At 42.6% G+C, this 22,195-nt stretch overlaps 1 protein-coding gene across 1 annotated transcript in view; it reads left to right on the top strand.

Annotated features, from left to right (window-relative positions):
* The window catches only part of GALNT14 (polypeptide N-acetylgalactosaminyltransferase 14), a 244,637-nt gene that overhangs the window by 94,023 nt on the left and 128,419 nt on the right, over positions 1 to 22,195 (top strand). Inside the window, exon 2 of the mRNA XM_081000206.1 lies at positions 13,908 to 14,077. Coding sequence (XP_080856332.1) covers positions 13,908 to 14,077 — 170 coding nt within the window. The remainder of the gene's footprint in view (positions 1 to 13,907; positions 14,078 to 22,195) is intronic.

Raw genomic sequence — 22,195 nt, 5'->3', positions numbered from 1 at the left:
TCCGATAGAGCAACTTAGCCTCTGCTGTGAATTAATGAAGCCCTTTCCTTTAAACTTCCTGCTTGTCCCCAAGAGGTCCTGTCTAATTGATTCCTCCGGGACTCAGGTGTGCTATTTCACAGCATGTTAGCGCTCTTTCTCAGATGATAGCCCGCGTGATTCTGCACAGTTTGAGGTAGCCCTTTAGTTGTGGTGTTTGGTGGATAGTTCCTTTGGCTAAGCATCCCCATTGCGGATTCTTTTTTTAAAGAGAATATAATGGAAATACCTCGCCGCTGAATTTTTCAGTGAAGAAAATGATCAAATACACGGCCTCTCTGTCCTCAGATAAACTGGGACTGTCACTTTCAGTTGAAGCTTTAGCAGACAGTTTGATTAGTCTAGCTCTGACATACAGTTATTTTGGATCTCCCCACTTTGCCTGTATATCTGAATGCAGTGTGATCAGTTCAAGGAGCATCTCTACTAACCTTTTTGGTTATACATGGGAACAGTCTTACATTGGAAAGCTTCTGCAAGTGCCTTTGAGTTTCCATCTCATAAATTGGACTCAGTTTGTTAGTCTTTGTATGTAATTGCTCTAGCTAGTGCCCCAGACAAAGAAAAAGGTGCTGTCACATCCCCCAGGGGGAATGACCCTAGACTTGGCATGGAAGATATGGGGCAAGGGAGCTTGTGGGGGGGACTTAAAGCCCCATCTGGAGATGAGCAGACAGAGGACTTCAGACCTCATGAGACCCCACCAGAGAACCAGGTACCAGGTACCCTGCCACCTGAGCAGACAGCCTGAGACACCTTCACGGAACCACTTTTCCAATCACTTGATCCCATCTCTTCTTCCTTGCCTGAGATGCCAACTGGTCCTCATCCTCCTGAAGACAAAATGTTAGAGGAGTTCTAGACTTCCATCCAGAGCATGACCCACTCTTCACTCAGCCAATGAAGCTTGAACTCTTGATGGCCTACTCTGCTCTGTAGGGCTCAATTATGCTGTGGTGGTGCTTGGAACAGATCTACCTTGAAACTGTCTGAAGTCCTGCCTGTCTTTCATCCATTTGACTCTTGCCTTTGTTGATGAATCTTTGCTGGCTCTGTTTTGAGTCATCAGCCTGTATTGCTTACTACTATGGCTACTAATGATGATGATATTCATATCTATATCTATCTATCTATCTATCTATCTATCTATCTATCTATCATCTATCTATCTATCATTTATCTATCTATCTATCATCTATCATCTATCTATCATCTATCTATGTATCATCTATCTATCTATCATCTATCATCTAACTAACTAACTATACTATACTATACTATACTATACTATACTATACTATAATCTAGGCAATATATGCAAATGGCTTGATCCAAATGCATTGCACACAGTCAAGGAAATGGCACTAATTTCTATATGATTGCCCAGTTTACACGTTACATTTCTCAAGACAAAACTGAGTCTGTTTTCATGCACAAAAAACAATGTATTGTGTATACTGGCTCTTTAACATACAAACAATGTATTGTGTATACTGGCTCTTTAACATACAAATAGAGGATGAGCTTTTTTTGAGCTGTCATACTGGTTTATCTGAAAAAGAAGGTGGGAGGGCTTTGCAGTCTCCTGTCTGAGGGCTTGCCTTATTGGTATTTGCTGCCAACGAAAGGCACATTTCATATGTATCTGACATGTGTTGTCTTTGCTGACAACATCTGGGGGTGGTGGGTTCAGCAGCATAGCATAACATTACCTGAATGAAAAATATGCTACGGTAATTTAAAGAAGGATTCGTTTCCTTCCGTGTCTATGTGTATGTGTCTGTGTGTAGTTTTGGGGGGCATTCCCAGTATATGTAAGGTTTGAGATAACACCGCTCTGCGCTACCTTTTTCCTGGGACAATTTGGCTACAGAAACAACTACCCGTGAGCAGATCAAATTTGGACAATTGGACTTTAAACAACGATCTGTGAGTAGAACGGAAAATTGGATTAAGAAATTCCTCTTAATTTGGCACTGAAGCGGGAAGGTCTAAACAGGAAGTCAGCCTTCCGTTTCTTGTAGATAGATTAAAGCAAAGACATGGCAAACTAGAGTGTAGAAAATCGTTTGTAAAGGATCAACTTTCATCATCTAAAATTACTGAACCCCCTTCGGAAGCAGGAGAAGAGGGGGGATTTTTTCCGGATTGCTTAAACCTGCAGAAGAGAGTGTAAGAAAAGTAATTTTCCACCGTCTTGAACCTGGGAGCGGTGTGTCAGGACAGACGTTTTTGGGAAAGTTCATTGACTATAGACAAATGTTTTTGACAGACAGTTAAAAGAAGAGAAACACAGTGGGGGACTTCCGGGGTGGCGCCACCGGCAATGGCGGACTCCCTCTGAACTGGAGGGACTAGCTCCGCGGAAAACGGGTCTTCTCCGCTACGGCGAAGCAGGGACCCACTTAAAAATCACAGGCGGATGAAGCCTGTGACCATGGGACTCGGCGGGCACCTTTAGCGCCCCCCCAACCCGCTAAGGAACCCACTAATGGGCTCCGAAGTGAAGAGGGGGAAGTGGCGCGGTGCTGTGAGTCAACTGCTATTTCCGTGGAGCGAAGCCGCATAGCTGTTGCCGGAGAGCGCTGCCTTTTTCCTGGGACAATTTGGACTTTAAAATAAGCACCCGTGAGTACTTAGACTTTGAACAATTGGACATCAAATAAGGACTTGCGAGTAGGAAAGAATCGGACTCTAAAAATGTACTTGAATTTGGTACGGAACGGGAAGGTCTAAACAGGAAGTCATCCTTCCGTTCTTTTGTAAACAGAATAAAGCAAAGGCAATTTAAACTAGAGCTCAGGAAATCGCTTTTAAAAGATTGGATTTCACCATTTAAAATTGTGGAACCCCCCCTTCGACAGTAGGAGAAGGGGGGGGGATCTTTTTGGACTGTTTAAAGTGACTTTAAAGTGAAGTAACTTTCCTCCATCCTGATCCTGGAGCGGGCTGTCAGGACTGACGCGTGAAGTTCATTAACCAAAGACAAGTGTTTTTGACAGATGGCTAAAAGAAGAGAAACCTAGTGATTCCACTGTTCCCTTTCGCATTTTAAAGGATTATATATGGACAAAGTATCTTAAAAAAGGAAACTTTGTTGCAAGAATAAATAGAAGTCTTCCCCCTAGGGGGAGTCTGTGAAATTGTAACTGTGAAACTGTAACTAACTCCAGGGAGTCGACAGCTGTTACAGATTACAACCGTGGGAACAAGTATCTGACCTTGTAGGACAATGTATTCAGAAGCCTTGTTGTATGCTCTCTATAAAACAAACAATCTACTGGAACAATTACACGAGAAGGTGAATTGGATGGCGACTTCGACTAGAAATTTTGAACAGGCAGTGGGAAACTTTGAACAGACAGTGGGAAAATATGTGGAGCCCACTCAGGATTTAAATCAGGAGTGTGTCTTGACAGAACAGGAGTTTTTGACATTAAATCAGGAGTGTGTTTTGACAGAACAGGCCCAACAGGAATATGATTTTTTGGATTTGACAAATGAACTTGGAAAAAGCCATATCTGGAAAGGAAAAGTTTGGCTTGGTTTGGAAATGGGGGGCTGGATTGACCCCCCTATGCTGGGATGTTTGGACTTTTCAAATACGGCAACGGGCCGTGAGATGTTTGGGACTGTGGGGGCTCTCAATTTTGGAGGGCCTTTGAAACATGCTTTTAAATACTACATGGAATTCATTGTTGAACATGGAAAAGGGGCTGATCTGTTGAGAAGGGTTAAAAACATTGTCAAGCTGGAGTTACCACGAGCAGGAGACAAGGGAAAATACAGTTACAAGTATGAAGAAGAGCCGTGGAAGGGTCATGGAAGAGACTTGAGGGCCTCGGACATAAGGTTGCCAGGTTAATGGGCTAGATTGATGGGAATAAGGACTGACAAAACCCGGAACCAGGAGGAAGGGACGCTGGATGAAGATTGGATCTGTTTATACCTCTTTTTTCTACCATTAGAACTGTTTTATAAAATTGATGAATGATAGAAAAATGTTGGAATGAAATTATTTGGCTTTAGCAAAGATGTTTAAAGAATTATGAAAGAATATTATGATTATGAGAAGTTGGTAAGGATAAGATTTAAGTTTTAAGTTTTAAGGTTTATTTTATTATAGAAAGATAAGGTCAAGGATTTGCTGGGATAATTAATAACTAGGATACAAAGAAAGGGAGGAGGAGGAGGTCTAAGAAAGAAGGTAATGACAGTTAAGGATTTGAAAAGAATGAATTTGTTTTTAAATGTTTTTAAAGTTTTGTGATTTTTGCATTCTTCTTCTTTTCTTTTTTTCTGTCATTTTTTCTCATTTGGAATTTTTTCGTATATGGTGGGAAGGGGTTGGTTTTTTCTTCTTCTTTTTTTCTATTTTGTCAATTATTTTTATCCTTTGTACTCTCTTCTGCTTCTATTTTATTTTTTCTCTTTTTTGTAACATTTTGAAAATCTCAATAAATATCTTTTTTTTTTAAAAAAAGAGAAACACAGTGATTCCATTGTCCTCTTTCGCACTTTAAAGGAACAAATATTGACAAAATATCTGAAAAAGGAAACTTTGTTGTTAGATCTGCTGTTAAAAAGAAAGAAAGAAAAGAGTTGGATACAAATAGAAGTTCTTCCCCTAGAGGGAGCTTGTGAAACTGTTACTAAACTTGAACTGGGGAGCGTCGCAGCTGCAACAGATTAAGATCGTGGGAATAGACTTCTGACCTTGTATAACAATGTACTCAGAGGCTCTGGTGCGTGCTTTCTGCAAAACAAGTGCTTTATTGGAACAGTTACATGAGAAGACGGATTTGATGACTGTTGTGATCAGAAATTTTGGACAGGTAGTGGGTATCTATATAGAACCCACTCAGGAATCAATTCAGGAATGTGCTCTGACAGATCAGATGAAGGAGGAGGTTGTGGCTGGACCCCGAGAGGCAGAGATGGAGGGAACCATGGCCCAGCAGGAACATGAGTGGTTGGACCTGACGAATGAACCTGGAAAAAGCCAGATTTGGAGAGATAGAGTCTTGTTTGGTTTGGAGATGGGGGGCTGGATAGACCCCCCTATGCAGGGATATTTTGACTTTTCAAGTCTGGCGTTGGGCCGGGAGGAGTTTGGAGTTGAGGGGGTCCTCAATTTTGGAGGGACCTTGAAACATGTTTTTAAATACCACATGGAGTTCAGTGTGGACTATGGAAAAGGGGCTGATCTGTCAAGAAGGGACAAAAATACTGTCAAGCTGGAGTCTCCACGAGTGAAAGGAGCAGAAGACAAAGTAAAGTACAGGTATAAATATGAAGAAGATCTGCGGAAGGGACATGGAAGAGACTTAAGGGCCTCGGACATAAGGTTACCAGGTTAATGAACTAGATGGATGGGATAGAAAGGACTGACAAAACCCGTGACCAGGAGGAAGAGACGTTGGATGAAGATTGGAGAAAGTTTCAAAAATTCTATTTAGGAATGCTTTCTAAAATTAATGAGTATTAAAAAAATGTTGGAACGAAATTATTTGGCTTTAGTAGAAATGTTAAAAAGAACTATGCAAGAATATGTCATGGTTATGAGAAATTGGTATAGATAAGGCTCAAGTTTTAAGTTTTAGGGTTTTTTATAGTAAGATAAGGTTAAAATAGATTAAGGTAATTTAATGACAGAATATTATGAAAAATGGGAAGGATTTGCTGTGATAATCAATAACTAGAATACAAAAAAGGGAGGGGTGAGGAGGTCGATGAAATAAGGTAATGACAGTTAAGGATTTGGGAATATTGGATTTGTCTTTAAACTTTTGTGGTTTATTTTTGTTTTTTGATTTTGATGTGTTATGCGTTTTGTTTTTTGCTTTTTGCTTTTGATTTTTATCGACTTGTATTGTTTGATTGTGGTTTGTTTTTTCCTTGCTTTTTTCTCTTTTTTTCCTCTTTGACTTTTCTGTAATCTTAAAATTCTTAATAAATATCATTAAAAAAAAAAAAGAGAGATAACACTGCTCTGGTCCACTGCCATACTTCCATGATTCTTGATAGTTTTCCTGATATGAAACTGTGTGGAAAACACTCCTTATTTATAAGCAGGTACTACACAAAAGCAGAATATTTGCAAGTCCCCCCACTCCTTTTTTAAAACAGAAGCTATAGGTATATTATGGAAACCTGATCATGTCTTTCTGCATAAAGTATTAATTCCATTGGGATGGTCCTTGTCTCTTGGTGGATGTGGGTCTTTTCCAACTTGGTTGTGACACAGGTTAGTAGTTATCCAATGTTAGCCATTTTCCACACAAAAATTGGACACAGCCTGCTTTATGGGTAGTTTTCTTCTGCTTGTGGCTTTCAGTGCAATATAACATTGACTCGGAGTAGCGTGGAACTGACACATACAGTTTTATGAAGTATTTTTCTACCTCAAGCGAATTGGGGACCCCAGCGTGGTAAAATGTCCCCAGACAAAGCTGGAAGTCAGACCATTGGGCCACCTATCTCAGTATTGCCTTTTTTGACTGGCAGCAGATTTCTAGGATTTCAAGCAGCTGTCTGACTCAGCACCACCTGTAGATGCCGGGCTTTGAACCCAGGATGTTCTGCATGTAAGACAGATGCTCTGTCACTGAGCTACAGCCCTTTCCTTCTATGGGGAGATGAGGATACTGCTGCATTATCTCTCTGAATATTCCCTTACATATTAGTGTTATCTTGGAACATTTCTATTTTTAGTGTTCAAAAAACGCCTCTACTATTTCCCGTAGGATTCTCCAGGGATCAGTTTGTAAGCTGTTACATCTTCTTACATGTGGGATGTCTCAAATCTTTTCAGAGTGGCTTAACATTTTGGTCATTGAACGAATACATTGAACGAAGATATATGAATTGCTCTTATTTTATACAGATAACACTTGTTTTTGAAAGGCGTTTTGCTCAGACCACCGTGTCCTTACTGTATGTGTGCCTCAGCTGTGGAAGCCTCAAAGTCAGATCAAAGCTTTGCTGGGCTTGGTTGTTAACATGGAGGTGCGTACCATCAGGGGCTCTCCCATTCTCTTGGAAGAAAATGGGAGCAGCTCTGGACTGTAATTATTTGGGTGGTTAGCAGAGGGCTGGGGAACTGGTAGACCTCCAGAGGCTGTGGGGTTCCGACTCTCATCAGCCCCAGCTAGCATGGCCAGTAGTTGGGGATGATAGGACTTGTTGTAGGGTGACAACTGGAGGACCACAGGTTCCCCATCGCTTACTTAACATACCAAGTTCCTCTGCAGCTTCAGGTTCAGGACACAAAAGGCCCAAACCACTGGCTTAACTTGGGCTGCATCCAACATGGCCGTTCCATCAGCACAAGGATTCCCACCTGCTCAATGGAACATTCTTCTCCCTTCCCCCCAATACCCACTAACTCTGTTCTAGGGGTTCCCTAGCCCTTTGGATCAGTTTTGAGGAGGGCACAAAGCATGCATGGGGAGAAAAGACAGGTGCAAGCCGAAAATCTTTGCTGACAGGACACATTAGTTGAATACCACCCAGTGCCTGTTAATGATACCTAAAGTCTGCACTTTGAGACTGAGGAGGGGAGGGCTATGGTAAGGATCTTTTAATAGCTGGTGAGACTGATTAGCTATTTCCCCCATGATATGGGGAAGGATTTGTCCCCCTCCCTCTGCTGGAAGGGCTCTCATTCTCTCAAATTCTTTATTAACTCACTGTTTTATATAATTAATACTAGTCATTAAGCTGCAGCATTGAAAGAAAAATGGCCTAATTTCTGAGAGGGGGGGGGGGAATATCAAATTTATTACCAGTACACGAGAGAAAATGAATATGAGGCACACAGAGAGGAGCTGTGTGGAAGACAAATAGAAAGGCAAGTAGAGTATTGACTTGATCCTTCTCGGGTGCATGCTAATTTGGAACCTAAAGTGAGTTAGATCATAATAAATTAAATTTAGATTTCGGCACATCAGTTAAATAAGTCCCCAGATAGAATTCTACTTGAGAGGAAGAAGAGATAATGCATGGTGGAAATGTTATAATGAAGATCTTATCCAATAATCCATAACTGATGTTTCGTCCTGGGTGAACGAAGGGGTTTTCCTGCTTCAGTGTTTAATTCCCGTACCTCTCCTTTATCAGTAATCAAGGAACAGGTAAGTTATCAGTTGGCTTGAATGACAATTACTCATTCAAGCCGGTCGTAAAATTGTAGGGCTATGGAATGAGTGGAAAGTCCTCTCGCCCAGCTCCTTTACTGAGGCAAGTTCTTCCGTTCCAAAGCATGCCTTCTTAGCAATTAGTCCATATGTCACCTTGAGAGGACAGGCAATGAGCTGAAATTCACTACTAGGAAAGTCAGTTGTGGCAATTTGTCTTGGACTGTGCCACTGAGATTGCAGTTAGAAAGGAGTCACATGTGTGGGTGTGTGGCAAGCACGGAGATGCTTTGACTAGAACAAATCTTCCAGAAATGCTGGTTTGGTGGCACAGGAAATACAACTTCATTCATTTGTTAATTTTGTATCCTGCCTTTCCACCAAATTACGCTCAAGGCAGTCAACAGCAAAAAAATACAAACAACAACAAGTAAAATACCTATAACCAAACACTGCATACAATTCAGCCAGACTTAAGCACTTAAAGGTAAAGGTAAAGGACCTAGGCTCCATTTATTTCAATGGATGGGAGCTCAGCAGATGCCTGACTTTGGCAGTGAAATAAATGGAAGCTTTATGGTGCTTATGAGCTGGATTGTGCCCATTTCATGGGCTGGAGCCCGCCCGTTTAAAAAGAAGTGTTTTATTTTGGCAGTCTGAAAAAGAAAGGATTCTGAGGACTGTCGTCAAACCTTATAAATCTTGGGACCTTAAGTGATTCTAGGATTCACTGGATGTAACTTCTCCCGATCTTTTACTGCATTGATAAATCATGTTTTACAAGATGCCTTAAAAAAACATCAACTGTATTGATTGCACGATATATTGGACTCCTACCAAAAGCTTGCAAACACATTTCATATATCCTCCTGCTTGAAAATGGCCTGATGGGCTGGAGTGGTCTTAAGAATGAATGGCTTTCAGAACATCCTCCAATGCTTTATATCTTCAAATCCTCAGCTGTTGTTCAAAATGCAAGGATTCTTTTCATCTGTGGCTCTAGCTAGGGCAGCTAGGGAAGGTATAAGCAATGAAGAAATGAGTAAAAATGACATTGTGAGTGTCCATATTTATTCGCCCTGTCAAATGTGCTCCATCTACAAGTCAAAAGATTATTTCTTCAATTGCCGGAAACTGCAAACATGCCCTGGGATGTGAGACTTAGTCAGGGCTTCCCTGACTTTTGCAGAATTGCTGGCAATAAAGTTACAGTACACAACCAAGCTGCAGAACTGACTGGCTCCAGTTTTTTTGGGGGGGGACCCTTCTTGCAGGGGCCACTGGCACTGGGAGCCACCACCACTGGATTACTTATGGGTGGGCAACAGTCAGTGACCTGTAACGCCCCCCCCCCCCAAAAAAAAAATTCCAAAGGGATTTTGGTGATTCTTTGGTCTGATCCAGCAGGATTCATCCGTTCTTATGGTCACAGCTACTTCTGCCTCATCAGCCAATTGGTTCTTGTTCTTGAAGATCGTGTCGAGGATAGCTGAGTCCCATCTTCTGGAATACGAAATTGTCAGCAAGGCAGGGCAAGAATGCCATTACACTGTTGCAGAAGTTGGGTGCCACCCCTACTCTCTGCCAAGTGGTAGCAAGATTCCAGGAGGTTCCAGGCACTCACCAAAGGTCTGTGTTCCTATGGAGAATTGAGACAGAGTAGAGACTGACGTAGCTTTAGGAAACATGGTTTATTCGCCTATTTACACCTTCAGTCTGCATGGAGGGAGTCCAGATTTTACAGTGTGGTCATTTGAAGAGTCCAAGGCATCTCTCCTCTCCCTTCTTCCCAGCACAGCAGCTAAAGATTCTCTTTTCCTGTCACTTCATACCCAGTTACCTTGGCAACCTTCTGTCTGCCCAAGCCCAAGATTCCTCTTAGATGGGCCATCAACACCTTTTGAAATGTTAAGGGGTCTATCCCACATGAGGCCCTGGCTCAGAAAGGAAGCTTAGCCTGTATTTTTCCACTGACCTCCAATCTTCCCTTCAAAACTAACAATGAAACATACGTTGTAGATACTTTCCCACATTTATTATGCCATTTTTGTGATATACAAATGACATGAGAAAACTTGGTATACTTATTTCTTTAACATCATTCTTGTTTATAAAACCCAATAAAAAATAAAAAATCCAAATAATAAAAATCCTACCATTATTAATTTCTGGGGTTTAGGGGGGTCCCCCCAAATCCATAACAATACTTTTCATTGATTCAGTTAGGTAGCCGTGTTGGTCTGATGCAGTCAATATAGATATATATATATAAAATAAAAAAATTGTCCAGTAGCGCCTTAGAGAAGAAGTGTGCATGCGCACGAAAGCTCATACCAAGAACAAACTTAGTTGGTCTCTAAGGTGTTCTGGACAATTTTATATATCTATATCTATCTATATCTATATATCAATTTATTTGAATATCTATAGATAGAATACTTTTCATTGTTAGCAGAGTTTGTCTTCCAACATATATCAGAGAAATTGAGGTGTCCCATTATTGCTATGTCCTCTTTGAAATTTGTTGATCAGATCTAGGGATTCTAGGTGGACTTTCTTTAACACATTTGAAGCTGGATTTAAAACAAGAAGAGAACTTTCAAAAAGTTACTAGTTTGCTGGGGAGCACAAGTAGGGAGAATGCTGTCAGGCTCATGTCCTGCCTGCCATGGTCTTCCCTTAGGCACCTGGTTGGTGAATGGCAGACCAGGAAGCTAGATGAAACTTCCTTTGGTGTGATCCAGCCGGTTTTGGCTGATGAGATGTGGAAAACAGCACATTGGTTGTCAGAGCTTTCTAAGCATATGCAGAAACTAAAGGATATAGGCGATTCAAAGCCTAACAAGGAGATGATGAAGAAGAACGCAAGCTGCACTCTAAAGAAAGACTACAGATGGCAAATACGCAAGGGACAGAGCATTCCAGGTTTTAAAAGAAAAGTAAACAATTTAAATGGGATTCAGAAGATAACGGCGAGGCAGCAGAATTCTGAACAGAAGTTAAAGGCTTAAGGTGGGAGAGTAAAGGACTGGAAAGCACAACATTACTAATCCAGCTGAGACACAATTAAAGCCCTACCTAGTATTCTAGCAGTGTAAGTTGAACAAAACAGATTTTTGCAGTATTAAAGGGTGGATATAGCAAGATCTGTCAATAGCGTTGATTGGTTGAGAAAGTTGAGCATAAGGTGCCAAGGTGAAAAGATTAAATGTAAAGCATAAGTAAGGAGCACAAGAGCCTTTGGGGAGGGGATGCAGCTTGGTGGTGGATGCAGAAGAGCCCAGGTTCAATTCCTGGCATCTCCAGGGAGAGTTAGGAGAGACGCTTGTCTGAAATGCTGGATAGCTGCTGCTAGATAGGGCTCATCCACATTTCCACGTGTCTCGTGCCTAGAAAGCAGGGGTCTGAGAGGTTTTCTGTTTGCCCTGGGGGAAACCTGCTCTTTAGTGCTGAATCAAAACAAACGTCAATCAGCAGAAATCTGGATTGAAGTTTGGTCTGACTTGGCGGTAAAGAGTGAGATTTCCTGTGGGAAAGCAGGATGACGAGTGGAAATGTGGATGAGCCCTTAGTGTATACAATACTGAGCTAGACAGGGCACTATAAGGCTGCTTCCTTTGTTCCTGATTTTATAAGTAATAAGCAAAGGACCACGGAGCAATGCACACTCTGAGAGGATCGCTATGCATGAATACTCTGTGGCTGAAACCCCAAGCCCACATACCTGGGAGTGAACACAGTTAGACTTAAAGGTAAAGGGACCCCTGACCATTAGGTCCAGTCGCGACCGACTCTGGGGTTGTGGCGCTCATCTCGCTTTATTGGCCTAGGGAGCCGGCGTACAGCTTCCAGGTCATGTGGCCAGCATGACTAAGCCACTTCTGGTGAACCAGAGCAGCGCACGGAAATGCCGTTTACCTTACCGCCGGAGTGGTACCTATTTATCTACTTGCATTTTAACAAGCTTTCGAACAGCTAGGTTGGCAGGAGCAGGGACTGAGCAACAGGAGCTCACCCTGTTGTGGGGATTTGAACTGCCGACCTTCTGATCAGCAAGTCCTAGGCTCTGTTTTTTAAGCCACAGCGCCACCCGCGTCCCTCACAGTCAGACTTACTTTTGAGCAAACATCTATGAGACTGTGCTGCAGGAGCAAGCCTAAAAGAGGGCCAGCAGAAGGTTGGATTCCTTTTCTCTTGCAGCAGCAAGAAGCATTTGGATTAATGGTAGTTTAGAGAAGAAAAAAAAGATGTGGTTAGACACATTGGTCACAAACCACTGCCATTCCCCATCATGCATACCTCATTGAATTGGATGCAGGTTACAACTGAAAAGAATTGCATGGCTTCCATTCATTTCCGTGTGACTTGCACAGGCAACATTATAGGTGGATCATGGTTTAAATAAATAATCAGCATTGCTTTGGTGGAATTTAATGAAGCATGCTGCACAAATGTATTGGATTTTTTTTATTAAAGGAGTCAAAAGTCTGCAAGCATGTAGATAAGAGTGATCTTGTATAAATTTAAATGTCCAGAAGGGCTTTGATGTAGCCCCTCACTTAGGTGCTTGAGAAAAGATGTCTCATCGCTGTAATAGGAGCTAGCCATTTGGTGCTTGCCTATGACTCCTTTATAGCCAACGTGAAATGTAATATTAAACATTACAGGGGTACTTTGGACCAGTCCAATGTGTAAAGCTGATGAAGGGGACGTGGGCCATTCATTTGTCAGAGGCATCATTCCCCCTCCTCCCCTACCTATTATTACATTAAAATGTGCTGTCAGATGTGAATAAAATCAATTATGGGGTAAAATTGCCTGTTTCGAAAGCCTCATTTTGTGCTGTTAGCAGCCAAAAGGGACTTGGATACTGACTTAACAATAAAAAAGAGAGATCAATTATTGGATAAGATCACACATCCCCCCCCTCCTGGTGTTGGAACAATTGTACAAGTTTTGAATCTCTCTGTACTACACACAGGTTGAGATCAAAGAGGCTGTGCTTCTGTAATGATGTGATTTTATCAGGGCCCCATTGTGTTGGCTTCCACAATGCAGGGACAAAGCCATTGTGTGCAGCTGAACGAAAGGACAGGTTGACTCTTCAGCACGTGAGGGTATGGCGAGGAGAGCATGGCGGGGATGGTTTGGGCTGTGGCTTGGGCAAGGGGTGCAGGCAGATGCTGCAATTGAAGTTGTGTTCCGTTAACACAGGCCTCTACCACCTCGTTCTGCTACAAGGGCAGATCACGCCTTAAAGAGGGATAAGTGAGTACAGTGGTACCTCGGGTTATGAACTTAATTCGTTCCGGAGGTCCATTCTTAACCCGAAACCGTTCTTAACCTGAGGTGCGCTGTGCTGTGTATAGATTGAAATATAATTAAAATGTAAATACAGTACACCTCACCCTAGTGGGGAAGACTGTTCCTTGATGAGCTTAGTGTGCTGCCCATGTGCTAAGTACTGATGGGCCACTTCAAGGCCCCTGCTGCTCTCCCTTCTGACAGTTCTTCATCTTTAAGTTGGACCAGACAGCCCTTCAAATAAAACTCTGTCCTGTAAAGTCTGGAGGCTGTCCAAATGCTATACAACTGGAGACATATTCAGCAGCAGGGGAAAGACTTTAGCTCAGTGGCAGAGGGTTCACTTTCCATGCTGACAACAAAGGCATGACAATTCAGTTGCAGTGCTTCTTGTTCTGATGAGCATCCATGTTTGTACATGAACAGGGCTCTGACATCGACTGGGATGACCTCTGGAATCAGTTTGAAGAACGAAAGTACCTGACTGCCCGGAAATGGAAGGGAGGAGAGGACCCGTATCGACTATATGCCTTCAACCAGCGGGAGAGTGAGAGGATACCCAGTGACCGTGGCATACGAGACACAAGACACCACAGGTTCCATATTCCTTCTTCTCTCTCTCTCTCTATTTTCCAGTTGCATATTAGAAAACACAGTTACCACACGCATGCTCCTGCAAAAGGACTTGACCGTTCCTGAATTGTGTTACCGGGGAGTACACCCTAGGTCTGATGGTCTGTAGAGGCATAGGTCAGGGGCTGCATCCAACCATGTCATCCTGTTCTGCTCTCTATCCTTTCCTTGCATGTCTCCCCCTCAAAAGAAATCTGCTCTGGAAATATGGGTGAACCTCCAGAACAGATTTGGGAGCTGTACAGGGATTCAGCAGAGCGAGGAAGCAGGTGGAGTTGTGTTGCCCAAGTGTTGCACAAATAAGGACATATTCATTGGCTACAACCTCATGTTATTATTTAGTCTAAAGAGGAATCAATGGGCTCAATCAGTTACCATATATTCTCTCACTTTTTTTGTATATCACTTTTGTGATGCCAAGAATGCTTTACAGACATTATTAGGGTGGGGCGATATATCAATATATTGTCCAAAACCAGTTTGAAGTCCCCAATATGATATCGGTTTCATAATTTTTGACCTGGCAATATATCACGAATCATGGGGGTGGGTGTTATGCAAAAATCACGATGCGAGAAGAACCGTCAAGCCGGCCATTGCTTCATCTCAGTTTGCTACTGAAAGCTCACAGAGTAACAATATATGGTGAGCATCTCAGCACTAAATCCGGTCTAGGGTGGCCACATAAAGGTGTCACCAAACAGGGGGAAATGCACCAGGAAAACATGCATTCATTTTGCATGTGATGTATATAGGTTGAAATTTAATTACTGTAATTTAAATGTAAATACAGTACACCTCACCCTAGCGGGGAAGACTGTTCCTTGATGAGCTTAATGTGCTGTCCAGGTGCTAAGTGCTGATGGGCCACTTCAAGGCCCCTGCTGCTCTCCCTTCTGACAGTTCTTCATCTTTAAGGTAGACCAGGCAGCCCTGCAAATAAAACTCTGTCCTGTAAAGTCTGAAGGCTGTCCAAACACTGTATGACTGGAAACGTATTCAGCTGCAGGGGAAAGACTTTAGCTCAGTGGCAGAGGATTCGCTTTCCATGCACAAGGTCCCAGGTTCAGTTCCTCAGCATCTCCAGGTAGAGCTGCAATAAGCCCCTGCCTGAAGCTTTGCAGAGCTGTTGCCAATCAGTGCAGACTATAGTGAACTCACTGGACCAGTGTTCAGTATAAGGCAGCTTTCTGTGTTCACATCTAGAGCAGCCTGGAAGAGCCATCTGGAAGGAAGCAAAGGGTAGATCAATCCAAGTCTAAAGTTGACAAGAAATGCTTCTGTCCTCTCCAGAAAAACCATAAGCTTCTCCTCTAGTAGGAGAGTCTGAGTAAAAATTTTTATTGAGCGATTCCCCTATTGGCCTAGTACCAGAAGAGGCACAGGGAGAACCGCCAGACTGTCATCTTGCCACAGATCTGGGTTTAAGACACAGCCCTTAAATTAAATCTTGGATGCTGACTAGAAAATCCTTAAATTCAGTTTCCATGTGAAAACTTTCCTCCCCCCAGCCCCCCTCCCATGTGAATATTATGGTAGGAGCCAATCTATACTAGATAATGTTGTGTTGATGCTTAAGTGCAAGCACTGCTGAGATTCTCATTTGTTTGCAGACTATAGCCAGATGCTCTTTCCCCCAGAGGGAAGTTGACAGCCCTGATGGGTGTCGGTTAATAGCTAAGCAGAGAGCATGTCATTCCTGGAGAGAAATAACAAATGGAATATTCACCAGCTGCCCCATTGAAGATGGAAGTAGATGTAAATTGGCTGTCATTTCATCCTATCCCTTGGTCCAGATTCTGTACACCAGGGCACTGAGTTTCTGTTTGTGATTAGGGGTGTATATCAGGAATATAAGAAGAGCCACAGATGGTCCATCTAGTCCGGCATCCTGTTCTCACTGTGGCCAACCAGATGCCCATGGGAAGTTCAAAAAAGGGACCTGAGTGCAATAGCACTCTCCCATCAATTCTCATTGATGGAGCTAGAGATGGCACAGAACGTAGATGTAGCATGGGCTAATTATATTTTCCCTCCTGATTCCTTCATGCAGTAATTGGGTTCTGGTTTATTGAAGATGTCAGGAGGATGCAGCATTAGCTAAGTACCTGAGCAAGCACATGAATTTAAAACAACAACAACAGCAGGTGTCTGGACTGGCCGAGGGAGCGAGTGGGGAGCTCAGTTAGCAAGGAGGAAGGGAATTGCTCCCAGTGGGAGATACAGCCTGTCACTGGCCAGCTGCTTGGGGAGATTCAGCAACTACCCTCTGGCACCGCAGTGCACTTTGTGGAACAGGCTGCGGCAATGAGTCTCATTGGGAGGAGAGGCCAGGGACAGCGCATCTGATTGCCCAGAGCTGCCTGGTGGGCTAATGGAAACTGTCAAGCAGCAGTGGCTTGGGAAGCAGGGAGAATTTCATCCTCTAATCTTTTGGAGATTGTTAGTGGCGGGTCTCCCTCACAGGCATTGATGGAGTGAGTGTGCAAAACTCTATCTGAGTTTTGACACTAATGGCATTGATCAGGCATGATGTCCCAGCTGTATTTACCCGAATGCCATCTGCCTGGGATTCAGGCGTTGCTGTTGGGTAGCTCTGTGGGCTTCAGAGAGCACCCGCCTTCCTTTCCATATGCTTTAGCCCCCGTGGCAAGTGGATGAACTACTCACAGGAGCACAGGAAACTGCCTTATACCAAGTCAGACTCTGGGTCTATCTAGCTCAGTATTGCCTGGAGATACTAGGGGTTGATCCTGGGATGTTCTTGCATTCAGAGCAGGTGCTCTGCCTCTGAACTATGGACCTTCTCCAGTTCTCCCTGGTAGTCTTCTTTCTTTATTAAATTCAGCAGACACTCTCCTTTGCAGGAGCTCTGAAGTGGTGATTGTCTCTGGTTCAGGTTGGGACCTCAAAGCCCCAAGCTCCATAAAAAGAAGTTGGGGCTGTCCTCTCTCTAGCACACCCTTATCAGTGTAGGCCCCAGAATGTGCCCTCTAACAACTTCCTTACTTACCATATAAGCAGTGCTATTTTTCTAGAAAAAGAGGTGCTGGAATTCACCATGAACACCTCCCTTGTTCTTTTAGAATGGCAATGGCACCCACCTGAAAGGTGCCAGAACTGAGTTCTGGCTCGAAAAAAAAGTCCTGCATATAAGATTGATTTTTATGTGCTTAGTGTAGGCTAGATTGTTCTCATTGGTAGAAACTAGAGAGTTCAGAAGTTAGTGGTCAAGTTCACAGGGTATCTCCGGAAAATTTTTCTCATGCATCTCCCAAGTTGAAGATAATGAATGGATTGCACAACTCACATTCAGTTCAATAAGGCTTTTGTCTTTGACACATCCCTTTGCTGGAGGTACTTGGAAAAGTAAGAAGCGTTTGTGTGTGTGTGTGTGTGTGTGTGTGTGTGTACATGTAAGTTGGGGACGCGGGTGGCGCTGTGGGTTAAACCACAGAGCCTAGGGCTTGCCGATCAGAAGGTCGTCGGTTCGAATCCCCACAATGGGGTGAGCTCCCATTGCTCGGTCCCAGCTCCTGCCAACCTAGCAGTTCAAAAGCACGTCAAAGTGCAAGTAGATAAATAGGTACCGCTCTGGCGGGAAGGTAAACGGCTGCTCTGGTTTGCCAGAAGTGGCTTAGTCATGCTGGCCACATGACCCAGAAGCTGTATGCCGGCTCCCTCGGCCAGTAAAGCGAGATGAGTGCCGCAACCCCAGAGTCGGTCATGACTGGACCTAATGGTCAGGGGCCCCTTTACCTTTTACATGTAAGTTACCGGCAGCTAGCAACATAGGAGACCCCCCCCCCCAAAGCCCTTGCTGTTGTAATCTTTCTGAATAATTTTTTATCAACTGCTTCTAAGAGAAGCAAACCAGTGTTAGATCAAGAGATGAACGGTTCTTTCCCGGATTAGCAACTGGATGAAAAGATGGTACGTGTGTGCAAGTGATCCATTTTAGACAAATATGTGAAAGAGATAAACATCAAGTTGCCCTCATGCTCTTTGTTGGAAACAGAATCATTGCACAGCGTATTCGTTATGACTGGAAAGCAACCCAGACAGCCAGGTGGCAAAATTCACCAATGACCCAGAATATGACATAATTGTCCACAGCAGACTGTGAGGATGCGAAAGGATTTCATAGCCCTGGAAAGAGTGATCATTGCAATGGCAGATAAAATTAAATGTGGATAAACATGGTGGGTCTCAATAATTTAAACTGATGGGGCTCTAAATTAGCTGCTGTCTTGCAGGAATTGCTAAGTCTGGGTCTTGAGTCTACTGCGGCCAGCTTGCTGAATAAATCAGCTCGTGGCAATTCAGCTGTCAGAATGAAAGGATACATTAGGAAAAGAATAATAAAGCAAATCTCTTTGGTAAACCTGTACCTTCAGTGCTAGGATGGTAGCTGAAGGCAATCCACCAGGCCTTGTTTCTGTGCACACTTCCACTAATTCCAGTGTTTGGTGAACAGGGAAGGCTAATGGAAGCTCTAGTAAAATGACTTCAAATTGCACAGCAGCATAACTTAGTGGGTTGTACTCTGGTAACCTCTAGACTGTAAAACTGGATAGTGTGTGTGTGTGTGTGTGTGTGTGTGTGTGTATTGTATTATATATCTCTATCTAGCCAAGAGTGAGAATAACATTTCTAAGATGATACTCCGTCTATAAATAAAGAAAATCTTCCAGCTGCAAGTGGAATTGTTTAACATTGGTCTATAAAATGGTGTATGAAAAATGGAAAACAAAGCACATGAAGGTGGAATGTCTTTTAGAGGAAATAAGTGTAACATTTATTGAATTTGATCTTCTTGGAGCAGTAATGGAAATCACACAGTTTCAGTCAATGAGTGTCTGAAAAACCCTGACTTGGAAGGAGGCAGATTAAATGACCTAATAGGTCATTTCCATTTTGCATTTCAATGATTCTTTATTTTCATGTTGTTTGGGGCAACTGCCCCACCTGCAACTCATTGATGAAAACAAAAAGATGTCAGTAATATTCCCTCTATTTTCTCCATTTCCAAATCCTTGGAAAATGGGAATGTTCTCACGACATGTTCACCCAGCATAATGGCAGGAGGAACATTAAAAAAATGCCTTTTTAAAAAGCTTGCTGTGATCATGCATTGAAATTCATGTATTTATAGAGTCAGGCAAGAAACATGATGATTGGACCCTTTCAATAAGATTATCACTGTGTCAGTGGGTAGACAAGTAGCTAAAAGGTATTTTGAGTGCTGGGAACATGCAAAATAAGAAATGCAGGGCAATCACAGTATAAGTGTGCACTGAAGTTCTGTGATAATATAACGGGATCTGGGAAAATCTGGAAATAGAAATTCTTATGAGAGTGGAGCCCTTAGACCCTGCCAAGTTTCCTGCTTTGTCCCCCAAGTTTTTGGTGGGATATTGCAGGTGCAACATTGCAAGGAAGGAAGCCAAGATGATGTTTTGTGGAACAATAATGGAAGCTGTGCTTTGCTTATATACTTGTAGATAATAGCTGCAATGGAGTGGAAATATGGTAGTTGGCAGCAGTAGTAGTCAGTTGTTACTTTTCTGTAATCCTCAGCTGCAGCAACTAACATCCTTTGGTGTAGAAATCTAATATAAATAAATGAATTTACATCTACTTTGTGGCCAGTAGTAATATCAACCTTTAGATGAGTCTTAAACTTATCTTAACACAACAATAGTTTGTTTTGGAATGGGACAACGACCTGTAGGAAAATTATGTGCACAACCCACATCACCAATAAGAGCCATACCACTGATACCGGAACTACTTAAAAACAAGTGAACATATATCAATATATTCCTCCTCAATATCAATATATTCCTCCACACTCAATTCCATTTCTTCATGGGGACTTCTTGTCACCAATCCTTTGTTCACCTTTTCCTAAAAGTACAAGACCTCTTTCTCAGATCTAATAATAAAACAGCGTTGCTATTACTATTCTTCATAAACAGAGAAACAATCGCATCCCACTATCTTTTCGATTCTCTTCTCATAAATACATACATACTAGCAAAAGCAATAATAAACTTGGAGCCAAAATTGCACTGTAAATCATCTCCTGCCTGCCCCATGTGTTTTTTTGTGTTTGTGTGTGCGTGTGCAATATCTGGAATAAAGTCATACACTCCAGCTTGGCAGGCTAGAAATGTAACAGTGAGTGGGATGAATTGCCCACAGCCAAAAGAATTCTTCCTGATTGCTTTTGGGTCTCTGCCATCTGCAGCAGACACCTCCCAACGAGTCGAGGCATGCCAGTGTTCCATGGCTTTGTGGCTCCATATGCTAGCCCCGCTGACCTCCACCTTCCAAATGCTCCATTGGTTTTATAGATATACAGTAGCTGCCACTATTGCTAGTTTCTGCTGGTGACATGCTGGTTTTGGCTCAGCAGTTGTTATAAACAAGGGAGAAGTGCAAAAAAGATGGAAAGGGAAACCAAACAGGGGAGGAAATGGGGAAATCTGAATATTTCAAGGAGAGCAGTTCAAAAAAATGATATTTTAAAATTATTCATAGTTTTGATAGCACTATGCAGTTTATATGAACAGATGGCAGTGCCTTATAATGAGAGCCATTGATTCATCTAGGTTGGTATCATCTACTCTGACTGGTAGTGTCATGATTTCAGGAAGAGATGTTCCCCAGGTCTACTAGATCCTTTAGCAGATAATAAACTGGGGATGGAGGAGAATTTAACTGATTCTCTCTATTAAAATGGGAGCAAACCTAATTCACATCTCCTAGACTTTTATGTCGTAAGCAGGCAGTTATCAAGCAGATAGCACATTTTGGCAAATTTTGCAGTGCAGTTTCATTTCAAGAAATGCACATGACATGCAAATTGTGTGTGTTCAAAAATAATGTCTTTTAGGAGAAAGTGCCTACAAATGGCATACATAATGTGTTTTTTTTAAGGAACAATGGATACAACTTAAATGTTGACTTTAACTTGTCATATCCGCAGAAAATGAAGGGAATGGATTTATGGTTGAATGCCTGTGAAAGTGACAAAAAAATAGGCTGATCTGTCCATCCCTAGATTGAACCCAGGACCAAAGCATGTCCGCCATGGGGGAGCTAGTAGCTCCTTGTCTTGTTAAAGATGGGATTGCTTCTTCATGATTTGAATTGGGGACTCATCACATCCAAATCATTCCTTCATTTCAAAAGTCTGTCATCAAATAACCCTTACCCTGGTCTTCCTTTGAATAAGTATGTGAGAACAATAGGCCACTTTAAGTCCCATTTATACAGAGAATGGACTGTAGCAAATTGTTTTTTGTAGCCTGCTAGTCTTGATCTGTGACCTGAACCCGAATATTTGAAGCCTGGCTCAAATGCTAAGTAGTAGAGATAGATTGGTGAATTCACAGTATGACCCCATTTCAGAGCCAGGCGACTGTAATTCATTGATAAGAGCCCAATTCTTTGCAGGTAAAAGACTCCAGGTACAATCTCTGGCATCTCCAGTTGAAAGGATCAGATAGCAGGTGATGGGAAAGACCTATCAGGACCTTGGACAGCAACTGCCAGAATCGCGGATACTAGGCTAGGAGGACAGACAAATTGTCTTACCATAATAATGCAGCTTCCTGTTTTTGGTACTTTTTCTGATCACAGGCAGAAGTGGAAGCCAGCATCCAGCAAAAAAGGCAAAGAGGAGATAAGTGGCAAGTACTGGGAGGAAAGTGGCAAGTGTTTCTAGTTCTGGTTTCTAGTTCGCCAACACAATATCCAGGCTGATCTTAGTAAGGCTGCGTACACAGCATACATTTAAAGCACATTTCCACCCCCCTCTCCAAAGAATTGCTTTAAAGGGACTGGGAATTTTAGTTCGGTGAGGGGTAAACTATAGTTCCCGGGATTCTTCGGGGGTGTGTGGTGTGTGCATGTGCTTTAAAGGCATGTTCTTTATGTAGCCTATGATACAAGACACACAAACCAGCTCGTAGATCCTAGCCAGCAAGGGCTAGATTAGTCCTGTGATTCAGTAAGATGAAAAATGTCTAGCTGCCTTTCCCATGCTGCCTAAATGGTTAAATCTTGTGCAG

The sequence above is a fragment of the Podarcis pityusensis genome, assembly GCF_964106645.2.
Source record: "Podarcis pityusensis genome assembly, chromosome: 3".
Taxonomy (NCBI): Eukaryota; Metazoa; Chordata; class Lepidosauria; order Squamata; family Lacertidae; genus Podarcis; species Podarcis pityusensis.
The sequence above is the reverse complement of the archived record's forward strand: the minus strand, read 5'-3'. Positions and strand labels throughout refer to the sequence as shown.